The sequence below is a fragment of the Chinchilla lanigera genome, unplaced genomic scaffold (genome assembly GCF_000276665.1).
Source record: "Chinchilla lanigera isolate Chin_1 unplaced genomic scaffold, ChiLan1.0 scaffold00028, whole genome shotgun sequence".
In the NCBI taxonomy this organism is placed as follows: Eukaryota; Metazoa; Chordata; class Mammalia; order Rodentia; family Chinchillidae; genus Chinchilla; species Chinchilla lanigera.
The window spans coordinates 8863153-8885006 of NW_004955429.1; the positions used below are offsets into that span (position 1 = coordinate 8863153).

Below are 21854 nucleotides of genomic sequence, written 5' to 3' on the forward strand. Positions count from 1 at the left end.
CCATGCTTCTGTGGGTTTATGACAAGGAATCATGTTAGAAACTGCTCCAATCTGTGGATAGCTAGAAAGAGATATTTCTTCTGTTGAAGGGGAGCGACCCACCCAACAGGTTATACAAAACCACATGGAGATTCCACATGTTGACATCCAGGCCTTGCTATTCCTTGCCCAGGTGGGTCTCTGGGGCTGCATATGCAGAACTGGTACAATAACTGTCTGGTTTGTTGTCCACAGTAAATTTAGTGCTGAGTCCAAAATCACTGGTTGATGTTTAACTCCTTTTCTAACAATATTTTCTCAGTGCTTAGGTTTCTGTTTGTGATCCCTTCATCATGGTAGTGTTTTAGTGCAGACAGGATCTGTCAAAATTCATCCTTGCTTCTTTTTCATCCATTTTTCCATGACTAATCAAGTGCTACAGTTTACTATCTTTTGCATATTCCATTACTAAATAGAATGCTTTCTTAGTTTTGACAGCTTCAAACAAATGTAATATATTTGGATGATTTCTGATCTTCATTACTTTAATTTCTCTGTGTAGATTCTGGAGTTTTAACATACTCACTGTAGTTTGGTCAGTTATTCTTATGGCAACCTCAACCTTTTTGAATTCTCAATGTACACACAGGTATTTTGTTAGACAGTATACAAAGGAAGATTATAGCCGTGTAATATGGTGTGTTACTTCAACTTACAACTGAAAAACTATTTTCCAAAATTATTATACCAATTACATTCTTACTAAGTATACAAAACATTTTATTCTGTTCCACACCCATCACAATCATTAGTATTGTGTTTTTGCTCAACATTTGGGCATGAAATAATCTCACTGCAGTCTTGATTTGTACTGTTCTGATGGCTATGATGGTGTAGTATCTTTCTATATGTTTAGGAGGCATTTGGATTTTTTCTTAGGTATACTACTTATTTGTCTTTTGTCCATTTGTCTATGTTTTGTTAACTAGTAGAAGTTTTTCACTTATAGAAGCAGTAGAATATGATGGTGAAAAAAAGAGATGCAGAAACTTAAGCCTTGATTTCATCTGGATCATGAAGAAGCCAGATTTCTGGATAAAGGTAGAGTGAAGATTATGTCTGGAAGAGTCAGACATCATCAGGAAGATAGACTTTCTCCAAGTTAATTATAAACCAACACAAACAATTGAAGGTGGACTGTAGACACCAAGGTGATATACAGAAATATAAATACAAATTTATCCAATATCATCAATGTCACTTGATTATTCTCCTTGTATTTCATGCTTTTATTGAAAACAAGCACTGCAATAACAAAGTAAGGACCTTTTTCTTTCTCTCCACACAGAGCTCTTGAATGAGTTGTGTCAGCCCTCCATCACAGTAATGTTCTTCGCTCTGTGAGATATATGATGATGAGAATATTCATCATGAGAGAAAAGGAGCATAATGTGTTCAGCAGACCTCAGTGCTTTTCCATTTCTTTCAAAACAAACATCTTAGTTTTACCTGGATATTTGTCCTGAAGAACTCACCCCCTGATAACATTCTGCTTTTCTAACAATGTCTTCTAAATGACAAACACCTTCAGCCAGGTTATGGGAAGCAAGCAATGACAGCATGTATTCTAAGATTAACGCCTGACAGGTCTCACTGACTCAGCTGTCATTAAATACAACCACAAAGTTCTACTCACAGCTATCCAAACAGGTGACGTGAGAGAACAAATAGATAGGGCAAATTCTACATCAAAGGGAAGGGCATTTAGGTGGAAACACAATGAAAAATCCCATTTGGAAAGTAATAGACCATACTTTTTAGAAGATACACATATTAATACAGTCTAATTGTCAACAGAAAAGCAGAATAAGTATTCTGAGTTTCACTTTTTTTCCCTTTTTCTATGTTCATCTTTGATGAGGCATTAATATAAAAATGAACTGACTGCTTAATAGTTTCCAAAGTAAATTTTTATACATCTTATAGCATTTTGTGATATTGAAATCTATTGGTAGATGATATCATGGCACTAATTTTACATACATATTCAAGGAAGATTATAGATGCTAAAAAGTTGCCCAAGATGGTGAATACCAAGTAGCAGAACTGGGATTCAAATCCACATAGCTCTACCGACATGACTGGTAACTTTTTCCATATTCAAAAGCCTACTGTGACATTATATTGACTAAATACTTCACACTTTGGTGGGGAAAGTTTTATTCCTAATAAATTTTGCATAGGTCACATTGTCTTGATTGTTCTGGCAAAAAAAAAGGATGATGTACCCAAAGACAGAGTAACCCCTGTATTTAGGGGTCGTTGTATCTAAACATGGAATTTATCCATCAGTGGAAAAATAGAACATGTGACTCTTTTAAAAAATTCAAGGAGGATCAAAACTGAAGTGAAATATTGAGACTGGGACCTGAGACATTCACTCAAAAGAACCCAATGTGAAACACTGTTTGTTTTTCCTTTTGTACTGTAAGTATGGTTAAGTTCACGATCTAGCTTTGTTTCTCTTCCTATGCTTTCAAATTCTAATTAATATCAACACTCTGTAAAAGACTATGGATGCACATAAGCCTTGTGTTGGTGTTCTTATATTGAGTTAAGGAACACCACTAAAGGGAAATGTGATCTTCCTTCATTACACCTTGTTGAAATCAGCATGGTGACTATAACAAATTGTCAAACCAGGGGTCTTAAAATCCCAGGCAGCAACTAGAGTAGAATAATCAATGGCCAAGGGGTTCTAGGGAAAGGAACATAATTCTGAGAAGCAGCTCTCAATAAAAGAACTCAGTGGTGAATCTAAGACATGCTCAAAATTACTAGAGACTGGCTGTGCTTCAAAGGGGGAGAAGGGGTAGCCCCTCCTATTAGACATAATCTCCCAAAAGTTTTTGTTCATACTACTTCTTCTACATTGTACCATTAGTCCTAACTTTCTTAATAGAAAGATACCTGGCATTCTTGTCAAATTAACAAATATCAAGGAAATCAGGTTAACTTTGTTTTTTTTTTTGTTTTTTTTTTTTTTTGGTTTTTCTCCGGTACCGGGAACCGAACTCACGACCTTGCGCTTGCCAGTCAGGCGCTTTTGCCGGGTTAACTTTGTATATACATGCAAAAGACATTAAATGCCTCATTACAAAACATGTTTTTTTTCACAAATTTCACTTTGACATGATTTACTCTGTGATGCCATTAGGGATAGGATTACATGTATTTTCCAGTACCAGGAATCAAACTCACGACCTTGCACTTGGCAGGCAGGCGCTGTGCCTCTCAGCTATATCCCCAGCCCCAATTACATGTGTTTTCAGAGACATAATCATAATCTTAAATGAGAAGGAAGAAATGAATGGGGAGTTGTGCCTTGTGTAATGATTTTGACTTTAGACATTCACACTGAAATTGTCAAATTGAATAAAATTGTTCTGAAGTGCTGTCTTTGAAGATGAAGTAACTACTTCAGAATCAGAAGTTTAAGTACTTTAATTAAATTTGTGAAAAATAAATATATAATTGGATTGATCATTTCCCCAGAGAGCTAGAAAACTAAAATGATTCTGTAGGATCTACTTGTCAGTCATTCTGAACAGTACACATCTATTTATTTATTTGTTCTGATTCCTGTCCATCCATGTTTATATTAGTAAACTTTTATTAGAACTTTAACAATATCTAAGCTGCCTAGAAAAAAACCCTATGTACTTGTAGCTCAAATATCTGGAGAAAAAGAGAGGTTATATTTAAGAATGCAATATGTATCAGAAAATTCTAATAAATAAAAGGTACTAGATCTTAGCTGAACAAAAATCATCTTGAGTTCTAGTTCAATATTCTGCTCTAAATCATTTTACAAATAAAAAATGTTCAAATACTCAGACAACTGTTGAAACTCATGAAAATTATTTCATGAGTGGTTTTCAAATGATGTTTATTAGTACTATATGAATTAGGTAGTAATAAAAAGTACAAATGCACTCTAAAATCATGGCTAACTATATATCTGTAAAAATAAAACTGTTCACAATCTCTCCACATTGAAATAAACACAGTAAACTATTTCATTTATATATGCTTCAGTCATGTTTTGTTTTCAAAGAGAGAAACAAAATTAAAAAGGGAAAATGTTCCTCTAATTTTAACTATTTATGTTCCTTTTGTTTGTTTGTTTTGTTTTTTTGTTTTTCTTTTGGTACCAGGAATCAAACTCACAACCTTGCATTGCCAGGCAGGTGCTTTGCTGCTGAGTTAAATCACCAGCCCCAACTATTTATGTTCTTAATGTATCTTAGTCCTGGACATTAAAAGCTCAAAAAAAAAAAAGTTTCTTTATAAAAGTCTTAGCCTAACACCCCAATATATAAGTGTTCTGCATATATATTTTGACTACAAAAAAATTATCTCCAATTCTAATCAACAAAACAAAGTTACACACTATGGTACTCCACTTCATAATATAGAGATTTCCTGAAAAATAATTTAAATTAAAAACCCTAAAAGACTGGGAATTTTCTCACCATTTTTCTCGCTATTCTCTCGTTGAAGAATCATGTGAGTCCAACTTGGGTAAGATTTTGTCTGTCGAACAACCCACAGCAATGTCAAAAAGAGTCAAAAATAACTCATTAAAAGTATGACCCCTAAAATCCTTGGGGCTCGTGAATACTGATGAAAAGAAATACATGAATTCAATTCACATAAAATATTATTTTAGCCTTCTTTTTAACCTCAGAGCTCTTTGTCATTTCAGTTGCTCGGACTCAGAGTAATGATCGCTCAGCCCATGTATCTGCGGCACTGCGTGTCTCCTCCTGCTATCAACAGGTCAGCATAAAGGAGGTCAAAGCAGGGCACAGCAGTCATTGGTGGGGTGAAGTCAATAGCACTCTGCGAATGGAAAAAAATATTTACAGCATTTGACATCTGTAACGTCTTCAATGATTTATTTGCAGAATTTTTTTATGGGGAAACCTTACTATACATGGACTGCTCCATACAGTGAATCTCTAAGTAAGTAGTTTAATTTACCAAAGCAGTAATTTAGCTGATGCTATATCCCAAACACTTGTAACAACACTCGATTCCATTTCTCCATTTTTAAGAAAATAACATTGACCACCCTGCCATATAAAATAATGTTTGAGTGAATTGCTAGCAGCTAAACTGGAATTTGTTTTCTCATATCAAGCAAAAATTAAAAATTAAATTCATTAAAATAATCTTCAAAAATTATTTTGATTTTTCAATTACCTCTCTTTTGTTGTTCAAAAAGAAATTTTAAATTTGATTATACTGATGTTACTACTTTTAATATAATTGCTAATTTACATGTATAATCTGATACAATTACATTAATGTAAGTATGTTACATGAAAAGTTTTCAATAAATATGGCTTTAAACTCAAAAGGAAAGCTAGTAAGTCAGAAGCAAGGAAAATTTACAAGAAACAATAAAAATAAACAATACTCTATTAAATAACAAAAGGACTCTTGGGATCTTACATCCAAATATAGAATATAAATTGTTGTGTAAAATACATGCTCATGTTATTATTTCTACTACTATTATATCCTTAATTTTCTTATAATTGCTAACATTGGTAAGTTCAGGGCTCATCAAATACATTTTAGACTTTTCTATATCTCTCATGTAAAATAACCTTCTTCCTCTCTTACATCCAAATTAAAATTATCCTTCTTGCCAAACTGCCAGGCATGTTGGTGCAAACCAGTAATCTAAACACTCGGGAGGCTGAGGCAGGAGGATGCCATTAGTTTGAGGCCAGCCTGGGCTACACAGTGAGTTCAAAGCCAACCTGAACTGCATAGCAAGACTCTGTCTCATATGGACAAAAGAAAAATTGGCCTTCAAGAGCCAGACTAAATTTTTATCTTGTCTAAACACTTTAAGTCCACTAATATGTTAATCTTTTGTATCCTTGGACTATTAGTTTGTTCTGAATAGTTGGCACTTAATTATTACTGCCTATACATGTACTCTTGATTGATTTAAAATGGTACTTAATGTTTCCTATGTATTAGGCACTACACTATATTCAGAGACAACAGACATAGTCTTTGTGTCATATATTCTCTAGTCATTGGAGAATATAACTTTCTACACTCATTATTCAGGGCCTGGGTACAGAGAATCAATGGCCAGGGCACGTTCTGCCACTTAACGTGGATCTACCATTTGAACTCACCATCAAAGAGGTGGGTTCCATCACCAGTTCTGCAGCATGGGAAGTCATAAGCACATTTCAGAGAGAGGATAACTTCAGAAAGAGAGTGATTAAATACTGAAGAACATTCAGATTTTAACAGGAGAGCACCTCCAGCTTCTGGCTGGAAAAGTCAGCACCACAGCACCAGGGGTGCACTCAGGAGGTGCCCCTGGATATGTGCTAATGCCCAGATGGAAGGCGAAATACAAAGATCAGGGGCTGAGGTAGAAACGCAGTACTTACAGATGAATATGCTGGTCTGAAAGGATGAGAGAGAAACAGAGAGTCTAAGTTAGAGATGCTGTATCCCAAATACCCATGCTTTTCTTTAGCTCTACCTTTGATATAATCCACAGTGGGGAGTCACAGCAGAACTTTTTTTTGGGGGGGGGCGGGTTTCCGGTACCGGGAATCAAACTCACGACCTCGCGCTTGCAAGGAAGGCGCTGTGCCGCTGAGCTAAATCCCCAGCCTATAGCAGAACTTAACAAAGAGCTTTACTGACTTAATTAAAAAATTACTGGAAAATATTCCTGACTTGTTTAGAAAATGTGGACAGATGCTTCAATCTAGGAAGTGTGACTAAGTATAAACATTTCTGCGTTATTAACAAATAGGCTTTAAATTTCTGCTTCGATTAAAATCTTCTCAAGATTATATATAGGAAACTTTTCATTTATCCATCCTATACATAGATAAGATAGCAAGATTTTTTCATTTTAATTGTTTATGTTAATAACACATTTGGATGTGAATCATAAGGGTTTTCTTTCCACTCTAACTCGTGATCTACAATTAGTAAAAACAGATCTTCAATCTTGTGGCAGCATTTGAGCCCAATATGTGACTCAAACCATCAATTAAGTGATAACAGTTTTAATCAATTTTGATTTAAATATGTATGAATAGAGTAGGTGTTATAGTTTAATTGATGGGAACACACGTGTCACAACACATTACTACTATGCAATAAAATTATTAGAATGATTTCAGGTACTGTCCTAAAGAAATAGGAAGAGAAGAATGTTTCACCATGCTAAGCATCTTTGAAATGGTTATAATGCAACTATCAGTAAAAAGCCAAAACTGAATTGAAACTACCTGGTTCTCAGAATTCCTGCATACAGCAGTTCTGTAGGCAACAACTGCCCCTGTGAATTTCCTGTGAGTAAATGAATAATAGCCGCACGACGTTATTGGGTCATTATGTTTTAAACAAGGTAAGCTGTAATATGGTCTTTCTTCTGTTCCTTCTTTCAGATCTTATATTAGATAAAGCATCAAATGCCGTGGCAACATACAACATCTGAAGAGACACTCATGAATCGGGCTGACAAATCTCTCAATAAGTGAACCCTGCAGCAGCCATTGGGAAGCTGCCGCCTGTGCTGGATGTCTGGTCAGCTGAGGTCTCTTTTCACTGTGGCCGTCCCTCAGAGCATTTGGACTGCTCTACCCCGGGTTCCAGTGAATGCTACCTTCAGGTACTTGCTGTGTTTCAGTTGTTGGAGGTGATTTGCATTTTTATGTAAAAAATTCAGAGAAGACACATTTCTTTTTGTACATTTTGTTCTATTTTATTTTTAACTGATATATGAAAACTGTACATATCTTAGAGGCATGGTGTGTGTTCCAATGCATGTGTATAGTATATACTAAATAAATTAAGGTGTTTAGCCTATGTGTCCCCTCACACATTGATCATTTCCTTGTGGTGAGAACATTTAGAATCTTCTTGTTATTTTAAAATATCTAATACACCATTGTGAACTATAGTCATCTTACTGTACAATGGAATTCTAGAACTTAACTCCCTCATCTAAGTATAATTTTATATCCACTGACTGGAATTTTCTCCTCCATTCCCACTTCTAACATTGCAGTAAACACTAATAAGTAAGTATAAATGCTGACCATCTAAGATAGATGGCCTTATAAAATTAAAAATCCTCCAGGCTCCTTGTATAGAACATATTGATTTCCAAGAAAGTTATAACATGGAGAAAAAATATATTTATTGTTACCAACTTCAACTAAAATTGGATACTTTCCTCAATTTGTGAATACAAGAAACACATCCTAAATACTGCACTAGCAGTACTTGTGACTGTCTCATCAATAGTAAACAGAAGGGGCTGGGGATTTAGCTCAGCGGCAAAGTGCCTGCCTGGCAAGCGCAAGGTCGTGAGTTGGGTTCCCTGTACTGGGGAAAAACAAAACAAAACAAAACAAAAAATAGTAAACAGAAATCATTTAATATCATATTACACTACTGTTAATTTTACCAAAATGGCATTCGTGCTTATCACACCTTTGGAATAATGGTAGCTACTTCATCTTTCATTGGATCTTTTCATATAATTAGGTCATGATTCAATTTAGAAAATATATTTATAAAAATGTTTAATGATTAGTATTAATTATTCTTCATTTATCTTTTTCTCATTACCATGAAGCTATTTAATGTGACTTTAGAAATTTTTAATTATATTAGATATGATGAGATAAATAGGGCTCTGCTCCTAGAATTTCAAGTTAAGTTGGAAAACAAACAAATACTCTCATCATAAGGATGAGACGCATAATTGAGATAACAGCTGACCTAAATATCCAAAGTGGGCCACCACATAAAGTCCAAATGTACTGAAATATCATACTTTCCCCCATAAGTGCACACAATTTTCCATTAAAAGTAAATTTTTATTTATTTATTTATTTATTTATTTTTTGTGGTACCGGGGATCAAATTCACGACCTTGTGCTTGCTAGGCAGGCGCTTATACCACTGAGCTATATCCCCAGTCCCTAAAAGTAAATTAATTTTAAAAGAAAATAAAACTGCCCAAACTAATAAATACTTAGAATTCTCTATCCCCCTCTAACATGTAGAACAGACTGTTTATTTTATATGTTGGGATGGAAGTCTCTAATTCATATGATTTCAGAATTCCAGTGTAACTTTGATGAGTATTCATATTTCTGCTTCCTAGGTATCAGGACATGTTAAATTGCTAATGGTAAAAATTGGTAAAGTAGCTAGCAGCAAGGGATACTGAAGTTAGAATGGGCTTTAATCCTAATTATATAACTTTAAGTGACCTACATCTCAATTTCATAGTTGCTAAAATTAGGAAAAAATGTCTTTCTTGTACTTCATTTTGAAGATTAAAGAAGTTATTCTGGGCAGAAGGTTTGCAACTTTGTATAGAAAAAATGAATCTAGCTCAGTGCCACAAGCACCTGCTTGGCAAGTGAAAGGTTCTGAGTTCGATTCCTGGTACAAAAAAAAAAAAAAAAAAAAAAAAAGAAAAGAAAAAATGAATCTGTCAGGAAACAGAACCTTGTCACAAAGTAGTAGCAATAACAGAAGTGAAACAGTAATAAGGTTCTTTAGAACAAACTATTTGATTCCCTTGTAAGGTGAGAACTCCTAGAGTCAGTTACATTAAAATGCTAGTCTCTTAGCAGAATCTTTTCTTCTTATAAAAGAGCCTCCTGTGGTATTAACTGCTTAGGACTCCACCTAAGTAACACTAGAGGCATTGAGACAAAGGACATGTGAAAAGCATTTAAAAGACAAAGCTCAGTGGAGAATATGCCTAGCATAAACACTGCCATATTCTCCAAGATGATAATAGAAAACATTAGTTTTCCATAAACAAGGACATTTGTGATATCCTGACAACTAATTTAAACTCTTGTTATGTTCACAGTATGCAATGATATAGCTTGAAATGCATAGGTCAACTTTTCTCCGTCAGTTTGGTCAAGTTTAATAATGCACTCTATCCAAACTACGCACATTGAATTGCTATGGTGCAGAAACAATTCTGAAATAGCAAATTGATTTCTGGAACTAACCATTGAACATTTTACTGATTTAGAGTCCAAAATCCATATGACACTCTGCAAAGTCACTTTTCTCCATCCAGATTCTATATAATCTGTTTCTCTATATTTTTATAGCTTTTTTCTTAAATAATGAATAAAATACCAACAACATTCCTGGAATAGCATATTCACTAGGTGGAAGAGATCAAAATAAAGCTAAATCTAAAAAATCTCTCCCATGCGTTTTAATAGTGAGGTAGATGTACTATTAACAATGGGTTAATAGATCTTCTCACTTCAGGGTGGTGGTGAGTGTGTGTAGGAGGTAGGGTAGTTGGGGTTAAAGAATACTTACCTTTAAGGCCTTAAAACCTATGTCCAACTAAGGCCCATTACTGGTTAGATTAATGATAAAGGCAAATCCAGATAGATGACCAGTATTCCAAGTAAGCAAAGGAAGCTGGCCTTTTGTTTGATCGTTTGCTGTTTTCCACAGACTACTGGATACAATCTATGCACGCATCCCTTGGCATCCACGGGTGGTTGATTCCACAGATGCTTAAGTACCTTATATAACTTGATATAGTCTTTTCACATAAGCTATGGACATCCTCCCAAGTAATTTAAAACATCTCCAAATTACCTAGAATACCTAATATAATGGAAATGATATGCAAATAGGGGTTATAATGCTTTGTTCATGGAATAGTGACAAAATATATACATGTTTAGCATAGATGCAATTTTTTCTAAATAGGTTTATTTTATGTTTGATTATATTTGCAGATGGGAAACCCATGGAAGGGGAAGGCTGAGTGTATTTCCATCTTGAATCTCGAAATCTTAAGAATTTTCAGGAAGTTAAGCAAAAGAGCCCTAAATCACAAGTCAGAAAAATTGGATTTACATTCTAAATTTTTTAAATGTCATGTGAACAGGAGTAAGAAATATAACCCCTCATTCTTTGTTCATCTCTCAAATGAATAGCTTATATTAAATTTATTTTGATGGCCCCACCTACTTCAAAACTACCCATAAGCAAGATAAAACAAACAACTAATTTAATTTTGGTCTTTCAGCACAACCAGGATGCTCTATTGGGACAGCTCTCCTGGAATACAATATTTTTCTCAATTTCTGGCTTGAAAATATTATATAGTCTATCATGGCTACATAATGGATAGTCCTGAATGCTCTCAATTAAATGCATGTAAATTCTCTAAAGCATACAGTCATTTCGATTAAAATATCCACTGTTTATTACAGATGGAGTATTTCCAAAGAGGATAATGCTTTTCAGATAGCAGGTGTTCCTGCATTTTGTTTAAATGACTAGCTCAACAGACACAAAGGTCTTTTTTTTTTGCTGAGGCTAAATACCTCAGCACTCTATGAGGCTGAGGTAGGAGGGTGGTAAGTTTGAACCCCACCTGGGCAACATAGCACGTAGCACTTAGCGACAAAAACAGTCAAACAGTAAGTAAATTTTAAAAATTCTTGAAAAATTACTTTTAATGTATTCACATTTAAGTATTTATCCTTAGTAAACACCATAGATAAACAATTAAAATGGCTTAATTAATTTGTAAACCAAGTTAACTTCTGTGTTGCAAAATACTTATTCTATTCTTGAGTGCTTTTTAAAAATTTAGATTGTTTTAAATAGTTGATCATCTGAAAAGCAATGCATTTACATTTAATGAGAATATTGAGTTAAAACATAGGTAGAATAAGATATGTTCTCAGAAATAAATATACTATTTCTTAAATGAATTGTTACTAAATCCAAAAAAAGCCATAGTCTCTCTTTTGGGTTATTAACATATAAATATCCTTCTTGGAAATATATGTCAAACTGAGTGTATGCATTCTCCTTTTAATTTCATAATACCTGACTTCGGGTTCTAGCTCATTTACTTACTTTGACCTTAGATTTACTACTAAATCTATTTGAGCTTTTGCTGGAGTCACCCATAAATGCAAGCAATAAAATGACACAGATTGTCACTGTTTCCCATGAGGTCACCTTTCCTCTGGGCAGAATTCTATTAAAAGAAGGATTTGCCTGTTGCAAGCAGCTAGAGAGGTAGAGCTCATGATCCTTCTACCTGGTTAACTCTCTGCTATCACAAAAAACACTGTTAATTTTCAAAGTTATTTTTCCTCTTGAAAGTTTATATGATTTTACAGCTTTTTGTTCCATTGGTAACTAAAGTCAACATCAAAAGGAAGAAAATGTGACTGACAGCAAGAAATACAAGGAGAAATTATAAAACATGCAATATATAAAATGGTGCTGCTTTGAGCTAGGATGGTGGCATATGCCTGTAATCTCAGCACTCTATGAGGCTGAGGTAGGAGGGTGGTAAGTGTGAACCCCGTCTGGGCAACATAGCACTTCGCAAGACCCTGGTCACAAAATAAGAAACAAATAAATGAAAAAAGAGTGGAAGTTGTTCAGTGCAAATGCCTTTCATTTAATCACAGCATTCTCTCTCTCTCTCTCTCTCTCTCTCTCTCTCTCTCTCTCTCTCTCTCTGTATGTGTGTGTGTGTGTGTGTGTGTGTGTGCGCGTGCGCGCGTGCGCGTGCCATGTTTTGCTAAATGCTCTCTAAAACAATAGATTTGCTTTGTGGTACTTCCCCGAATCCACTCCTTTATTATAGGAGTAATTTAAGAATCATAATATATTAGTGCTGACTCGATAAACAGATTTAATATCAATATATAACTATTTAAAGATTTACAAGGTAAACTTACAATGGACACCTGCAGAATCAGGCGTGGAGGAGTGTAATGGGCTGTCTGTACCCTGGAGATCCCCGAAGGATCCAATCAAAGGTGGAAGGCCAGGAGCTCAGTGTAGTGTCCTGCACTAGCCCATCTCAGGAGGCCGAAGGGTCTGGGATGGAAGGCTGAAGAATCTGCACCCAAATCCAGGAGATGACAACCCAGGTGAAGGTGAGGACTGGAGCTCCTCCGAAGAAACAGATGTGAGCCTTCCTTCTTCATTTTCCTTTTTATTCCATTTAGGCTATGAGCCTATCTTTTGGTGCAAGTCAAATCCAGGGTGGGTCTTCTGTCTTCAATAAATCCATTCAACCACTCCAGAACTATGCTGATTCAATCAGCTGGGCATTTCTTTCTCAAGTTAATACAGTTAACTACCTTAATCATGTATCTCTATTCTAATTATTCGTTTTGTTTTTCTAAAACAATGTTTTAACATATCTACATGCAGGTAACGTTTTATTATTAGAGTCAGTACAGAACACTTAAGCCTGTGGGTGGAGGGGTGAGTATATGGGTTTTATATGTAGATACACCTGCATTCAAATTCCAGTCCTGTCACTCAGAGGGTGCATCATACAATAATTTGGCTATTTCTAAGACATTACTCTACCATTCCAGTAAAATGAGACAGAGTTTACCTCAAGGGCTTGTACTATTATGAAGTGATACAGGAGTTGATGTTCAAGAAGTCTTATCTGAGAGTATGTATTATTGTTGCTGGGAACTGCTCTCAGTACTACTTCAATGGTGATAGAATATATCATCATTAAATTATTGCTCCCTGTTTTCATCCCATTATGTCTGCTTGCACGCATATAATTTAGATTTGGAATAAAAATTCTTCAGATTAGATTTTACAGCACGCATGTGATGCAGTATAGCCATTCTTTCACAAAAGTTACCATCAAAAAAGGTCTCTAGGTGTTATGATTTGTGTTTAGATGTCCCCCTAAAGCCTCATATGGTCATAGGGCTTTTTCAGAGGTGGCTGAATCTAGAATGTGTGATGCTCAGGTTAAGGGTGTGTGATTAGTCTGGCTAGGATTAAGGGTGTGAGTACCACACTCTCCCTAGGGTGGTAGCCTCATACACTATAAAGGACAGGAAGAATCTCCCCCATCCCCTTTGTTGCTTTTGCCTTCTTCTGCCACCATGAACTATTGCCCCTTTGCCATGTGCCACCCTGCCTTGGAACCAGCTGATTATGGATTGAGACTTCCATAAATTGTAAGCACAAAAAATCCTTTCCCCCTTTAACTTTGGCTGTCGGGTATTTTGCCTCAGCAACAAGAAAAGTAAATAAGACACAGGGGAGACACCATGTCTTTATGTTTTATCCAGCACTCCTATCTCCGAGGCCCTGTAAAAATGTGAAGAGTGAAACTCAACGCCTTGCTCTCGAGAAATTAGTCTATTTATTGGGAGAATAAATGCCAACTACCAGCCAGTGAGCAGGACTCATTCTTAGAGTCGTGAAGGATGCTCAGAAGGTGCAAAATCCTGGAAGGTAAAAGTGGCCAAGGAACTTTTTGCAAAGGCTGGATCTTCCAGATTGTATTGAACTCAATATGAGAGGAAGGAGGGAAAGGACAGGGGACACTGAACCAGAAAGAAAATGGGTAAAGTGGAGTCATTTTTAAGGGATGATGAGGAAACAGGAAGGGAGTGAGAGAGGGAGGGCGGGCGAGAGGGAGGAAGGAAGGAAAGAGGGAGAGAAGGAGGAGGAAGAAGAGGAAGAGAGGGCGAGGGAGGGAGGCAGAAGGCAGGCAGGCAGCAATCTCAGTCCTACTGAGTCTACTATATGGCTAGGATGCTTTCAAGCTCATGAGCAAGATACCATCCTGCGGGGTTTCACATACAGAGAAAACTAAGTACTTTGTGATCAAAGACATAATATAACTCTCCGAAATGAAACAACTGCCTTCATTTCATCAATATTATCTCAATTCATGTCATGAAAGATTCCTTTCCTCCACAATCCACATGACTACAAAAGAATAAGGACATATTTTATTTATTTAGTGGTGGGGAGAATCAACCTAGGGTCTTGTGCATGCTGGACAAGTGCTACACCATTGAGCTGCACCCCTAGTTACAAGAACCTGTTTATATTTTATAAATATGGGTGTGCTGTTTTGTGTTGTTTTTGTAAGGTAGAAAGATGGTTATTTCTAAATGCTGTGCAATGTCCATAAGAATCAATTCGAGAAACCACAGGAGTTCTACATGACTTGATAGGAAGATTAATCTCTCAGGGGTTTAATTTCATATTTTATAATAGTAGAAAGTTTTTGCTATATGATAGTTGAAATGTAAGTATGAGTGAAGCAAATAGCAAAAACAAATCTCACAGAGCAGAATCAAATTCCTCATATGGTGCATACCATATAATCAAGTATCATATTCCAAAGAGTACAACTTATATATTCTTGTGAGAACTTTAAGCTTTTTATTTCAGTCAGTTTCCAAATTCAACCATTAGAATAAATCACTGTGGTTATTTCTGCATGCACCTTACTAGGCTAGCTTTTCTGCATCATTATAGGAGGGTCCTGAGTGATAAAGTCATTTCAAGTTTCCGATAAAACGTGAACTAGCCACAGGCTATTCAGGTAGCTGAGCGCTTTGGCATGCAGGTCAGGTGCTCTCCATCAGCACCGGGACACTTCAGCAAAGCTCATGTGTGATAAAACAGCAGTAGCCACTGGAGCATGTTTTAAAGCAAGCTATCTTCGAATTTTAACTAGATTCTTGAACTAAAATCACATGCGCGCACACACACACACACACACACCTTTTGTTGCCAGTTTTAACTTGCTAAAGAGTAAAAGTGTTTGAACCAGGTCTCATTAATAGTATTAATATTTATTTTGCTATTCTGTTCCCAGAACACTGGCACCTTGCTCTACTGAATTCAAGCTCTGACAGAAACATCCAATTAACCCTGAGTGAGAGAATGGATTAGTATGTCACCATTGATAAGCAGCTCGATGTAACCATGGCTTGAGAGTGCTCCTGTGCAGTTTAATCCTGTGCACGGTCCTTGGAACCAGAATGTCTATGATTAGTTCCCATAATGAGTAGCCATATACGAGAAAAATGCATAGTTGTCCTCCTTTCAGATGTATGAATAATCTATTTTCTTTTGAAGAAGATAGGGAAGGAAACAACTACACAGGAAAAATTAAACTAAGAAGTCTGTGGGATTCAGTTGCAATCACAGGACATATCGCTGAATCTAAGCTGCTCCTCATGCCCCAGGTCCACCCCCTGGGAGGAAGTGAGGGTTCCCTGCATCAAGTCAAAAGGCCTGTAATGAGCTACTCCTGGCTATGTCCTGCCTGAGGGAATCCACTGTATGCTCAGAGGCCCAGGGGCCAAGATCTTACCTTAATGAGAATCCGAATGAACCCTGTCGCTTTTGCAGATATGAAATACCAGAAGCTCAAGGTGCAAGCAGCACTGGACTCTTGCCACCTGGTGCTCTTGAAGTGAGCTTTGTCGCCCCGCAGGCCCACAGGAGTAGCCTCCAGATACATGAAGTGCCCTAGGAGCGAAGGTGGGATTCAGATGAGACGATGTTAGGGTTTTTGATTACATTTCATATGATCTGAGCTCCCCGAGGCATTTTCATTTGAAACACAAAGTCTAATAGCCTTGTCTTTAGTCCACCGACAGAACAACTTCCACCTGTCTGTGCTTTTAGTAAATTGCTTCCCGGTATGCAGATGAACTGATCTGACAGGATATTTATGCTATCAAATCAATAAGATAGCTTTATTTAATATACCCCCTAAACTACCTGGGTATTGTCAAACAATTTCAAAGATTCCTTATGAAATCTAAACAAAGGAACAGGACTGCTTCCAAATATTCAGTCACCCGTTGAGAATGTAACTAGAACAGAGGATTTTAATACGAAACATGAGAGGAACCACACTGAGTTTTATTCTTGTGCATAAAAACTTTGAAGATCTTTCAAGAATGTATAACTGAGTGCTTGAATGGGATTTAGGGTTCCCGTTCCCTGGCTTGGTGAGCCTGGCTTAATCAGATTTGTATTGTAGGACTGTGGCATTTCAATACTTAGCTATCTGTTTCCTAATGTGCAACATCCAGGAACTTAAGACCTCGTCTTCATACTGCTTATTTCCTTTGCTCCTGAAGCAATGAGTTTGAGGACACTTACTACAAAAATAACCCATGCACAAACCTCCCGAAGCATGCTGTTTTCCAGTTGCAATTTCACAGCACCGCAGTGTGTTTCCATCTCCTGTCCCTTCGTACATATCATTTCACTTGTTTCTACAACCCTGCTGGGCACGCAGGGCAAAGTTCATGATCCCCATGGACAAATGAGAAATTTGAGATTCTGGAGAGTTAAGTGATGTGGTAATGATCAAATGAGGGTCAGAATTCGAGGTTACTGGTGAGCAATGCGTGCCTTACAAAAGGTGCCTAATGGAAGCCTCCATTATTATCTCACTACAATTGTTAAGATAACTGTTGTTCCCTACTACTTTGTTTGTAACTCTGTATTGTCTGTATTGTGCTTGTGATATGTTGTAAAATGTTGTATGTCTGTTAATGTTTCCCTCCTTTTATCTTTAAAATAAAAAAAAAAAGATAACTCTTGTTTATTTCTTTTTGTTTGTTTTTTTTCTGGTACCAGGGATTGAACTCACGACCTTGAACTTGCCAGGCAGGCGCTGTGCCACTGAACTGAATCCCCAACCCCCAAGATAACTGTTAATGTTCAGTTTTCACTGTTGTGAAATCCTAATCCTTAGAGCTTATGGATGCGCCCTTATTTGGTAATAGGTTTCTTTTTTTTTTTTTTTTGTGGTTTTTCTCCGGTACCGGGAACCGAACTCACGACCTTGTGCTTGCCAGGCAGGCGCTTTTGCCGCTGAGCTAAATCCCCAGCCCGTCTTTTTGCCAATGAAGTTAAGATGAGATCAGGGGGGTGAATGCTAATCCAATGAGTGTGTCCTAAGATAAAGGAAGAGTCTGAGCCCAGTAAAAACATACATAGACAGAAGACAGTGGGCAGACACAGAGGGCTATTCAGGTAGGTGAGTGCTTTGGCATCCGGGTCAGCCGGCTTCCATCAGCACCGGGACACTTCAGCCAGGCTCATGTGTGATGAGTCAGAAATACCCGCGGCTGCTAGAACCTAAGAGCAGGTGTGGAAGAGATGATTCACATTCACGGAAGGAACTGACCTGCCAGCAGCTTGATCTTAGATTGTCAGCCTTCAGAACTGTTGGTTTTTTTTTTTAAGGAACCCAAACTATGACCAAACTTTGTAACAGCAGCCCTGGAAATAAACACACTCACTAACTCGCAGCCTCACTGTGGTGGTCTCTCCGGCTGTTCTCAGGGAACACAAGGAGATGAACCTTGTGAATCTGATCAGGGCAACTGTAGCAACCTGGATACCCACCATCCTCATTTCCAAGTGTGTGGTCTCTGGGAGGTCTTAGGCTTTGCTGAGAGCCAGTGCCCAAAATCCAATCAAAGTTTTCAGCCAAGGAGTTCTGCCAGCCACACAAGCCTTTCTCGAAAGAGCAGGAGCCCCCACATTCATTTTCATCAGTATTATCTCCACAGTCATCCACAAAATCACAGCTTTGTTCCGGTCTGTAGCATTTGCCATTCTGACATTCCTGATGGCCAGGTGGGCAGTAACCTAGGTAAATAAAAACAAAAAAAATCAAAACAATGCAGAACGATTCCTGGAGCAGTCAGTGAGCCCCAAAAGCAGTAAGAATAGGCTTACTTTAATATACAAAGGAACACAGTGTTCTTAAGAATTTGGGGTTCTTTACCCCTATTTCTGTCTTCTGATGTGCACTATAGTTTTGGCCTATAGATCGTTGACAAGTTTGAAAAAGCACCATTTGATTGATTTAGGAAAGTACCCCCAAGATTCCCCAAACTGCATTTAAGGATACAAAATACAGGTCAGAGTCAAAGTACACTTTGCCTTTCAGTTCTTTTTCCCTAAAATAAAATCTTTAAGGTGCTAACTGCTTCTGTTTTATGGAGTGCTTGGAAGTTTATTCTGTTAGCATTCATTCACGGCAATATTTCTCAGAAGTGAAAAAATATATACTGTTCCCAGAAGCAGAGTCAAACATGAAGAACAAATACAAGACTTTCCAACACATTTTTCTCCCAAATTCATGTTTATTTGTCTTCTTTTTCCCAGATTTTAGAAACAATTTCCCTGCAAAACAATGCCTATCTGTTCGCAAAGCATCACAGAAAGACCAATGCCTTCAAAGACCTGATTTTGATCTCTGGGGATAATGTGTACTAGTTATGTAACCTGGAATTTATTGATGTCTGACGAATGTCACTATCTACAGATAGAAAAAGCAAAATCCTACAGAAGTTAAGGCACTTCAGCAGACTACGGCATAAAAGTGCCAAAGACTGAGCCTTATCCCTAGCAGATGATCAGTAGACATTAGTTAAATAAACAATGTATGGAGTAAAGTGCTTTGGAAATGCTAAAGCAGCTCAATATGAACTGTCCAGGTATTACTATTATTATATCCCTCCAATATTAAAAGGCAGCATAACCATTATAATTATAGTACTTCAGAAAAAAAAGCTGTTCAGAAATCCAACATGGGATTTGCTTCACCTGTGATTTCGGACATCCTAGGATCCTTCTTTTTTTCTTCAATGTCAGGCAGGGAGCTGGTAGCACCACTCCTTTGTTTATGTCTAGGGTGGTAGCTCCCACTGCTGGAGGCAAGTTTCCTGGTGGATGAAGGCTGCTGTGCATTAGAGATAGGTTATATTCCAGAAATTTATTGTAAGTTGTTTTGGAAACTCCTGCTGATAAAACTGCTATTGTTTGGATCATCAAAAACCCATGTTGGAAAGGCTTGGTCCTCTGGAAAGGCAACAGGGAGAGAGTCTGGCCTCATGGAAGGTGTGTGGAGGCAAGCTTTCAAAGGGGACTGTAAGGCCCCAGGCCCTCCCTCATCCTTAGCTTTCACTTCTGGCCACTGGGTCAGCAGTTTGGCTCCACTATGCCTTTCCACCAGGATGCACTGTCTCAACACAGGCTTCAAAGCAAAGGGGTCAGCTGATCATGGACTGACAACTTCAAAACCTTGAGCCTAAATAGTCTTTTCCTCTTTATATGTTGACCATTTTAGGTATTTGTTCTAGCACCAGAAAGCTAACACACACTCCTATGGAAGCTCTTGCATGCTGAGAGGTCTCAATTTTCAGACAGTAGATGGGCAGAAGGAAAATGGTCGGAGAACGCCTGGGGAGGAAATCCGTAGGCTTCTTGCCACTTTGGGTGCCGGGCTGTTACTGGATTGCTTGTTGAGGTTGCCTAATTCCTCTTGCAAAACCATGGAAGATGAGTTTCAACTGTGCATTCTGCCTCTAACCAAACTTTCCTGTCAGAGTTAATTGCCAATACTTTCTTCCTTGCAGTGTGGGATTAAATTGTTCACTAGGTGCTCGCTTCATTTTAGTACACCAGGGGTAAGACAAAAGACTTTAATGCTTCAATTGCACAGTTTGACTCAGAATCATAACGTTAAACATTTTCCAGCTCACAGAAATGGAGATTATTTATAGAAACCCTCATTTATAAATGAGAAAACTGAAGACTATAGATGCTAAATGACTTGCAGGTTTTTCAAAAACAAAGGTGCAATTTAGATTCAGATTTCATGTCTTTTGAATTATTTCTAAATCCGTAGTTTTAAAAGAAGAGACATGACGTCAGGTTGGATATCTGATGACATCATAAATGTCATCAAGGAGCGGTAAAGGTGAAGTTGGCCACCAGATGCATCAGTGGTTAAAAGGCTGTTGAAAACCTAAGGAATTACTAGATTATCTCATTTTATATGAGTTGGCATTTTTATTGATTCTGTCAATTCCAATTTGTTTAGAAAGGAAAAGCAAAACAGGCTTTTAAGATACTTTGCCTCAAAGTGACTAAATCAAGCCACAATTCAATTCTTTCAAAATGCAAGAAGAAAGTACTTTGGACAGATTTCTAAACAGAAGTGCATTACATATCCCAATATATTACACAAATCAATATGGCTAATATTTAGCTTAGCAATAAGGTTTTGCAATTACAAAACAAAAATAGCTGCATTAAGAAAATATATGCATATTTAAATATCACAGAAAACTAACTTGAACTAATTTCTCTACTTTGAGAAAGCCTCAATACTATAATGTTTTGTAACCATGAAATAACACACAATACAGTATATACTTGTGAGATTTTTTTAGGTAAATGTTAAGGGAAATTATCAAGTAATATTATTTACATATTTTCAATTTATTTTACATGGCTTTGTTTGCTTGTTTGTTTGTCTTTTTGAGACAGGGTTTCACTATGTAGTTCAGGCCGGCCTTGAACCCACTTTGTAGTCCAGGCTGACCTCCAACTTCCAGTGATCCTCTTGCCTCAGCCTCCCAAGTGCTGGGATCACAGGCGTGCACCACCATACCCTGCTTCATGACTCTTTTGTCTGAAGAAAATGAACTATTAGCAGTTCACCATCTACCTTTAAGTGATTGCAATATTAAAACATTTAAGAAATTGTATAGTTTTGATTTTTAAAACTATTGCATAAGTTAGATAGTAATTAGCATGTTAAGAAATTTTGTTTTGCATAAAATAACAAATTTTAAAATTGAGACCCTGAATAGATATCTTAGAAACATCTGGGGGCTGGGGATTTAGCTCAGCGGCAAAAGTGCCTGCCTGGCAAGCGCAAGGTCATGAGTTCAGTTCCCAGTACCGGAGAAAAAGCAAAAAAAAAAAAAAGAAACATCTGAAATTTAATATTTCTAACAGGAACTCTGAATCTTCCCCTCCAGACTTTCCCACAACACAGTCTTCCCCATCTCCACTTCTGGGAGCGCTCTGTTTCTGGTTACTCACGGAAGAAATCTCCTTAGAAATGTTCTGTTGTTCTGAAACATCTTTTAGCTTTTGATTTGATT

The 21854-nt window shown here is 37.1% G+C and overlaps 1 protein-coding gene across 1 annotated transcript in view; it reads right to left on the reverse strand.

The window, feature by feature from the left end:
• The window catches only part of Malrd1 (MAM and LDL receptor class A domain containing 1), a 600954-nt gene that overhangs the window by 228440 nt on the left and 350660 nt on the right, over nucleotides 1-21854 (reverse strand). The window contains exons 27-28 of the mRNA XM_005387237.2: nucleotides 18295-18540; nucleotides 16238-16395 (exon numbers count right to left, since the gene is read on the reverse strand). Coding sequence (XP_005387294.2) covers nucleotides 16238-16395; nucleotides 18295-18540 — 404 coding nt within the window. The remainder of the gene's footprint in view (nucleotides 1-16237; nucleotides 16396-18294; nucleotides 18541-21854) is intronic.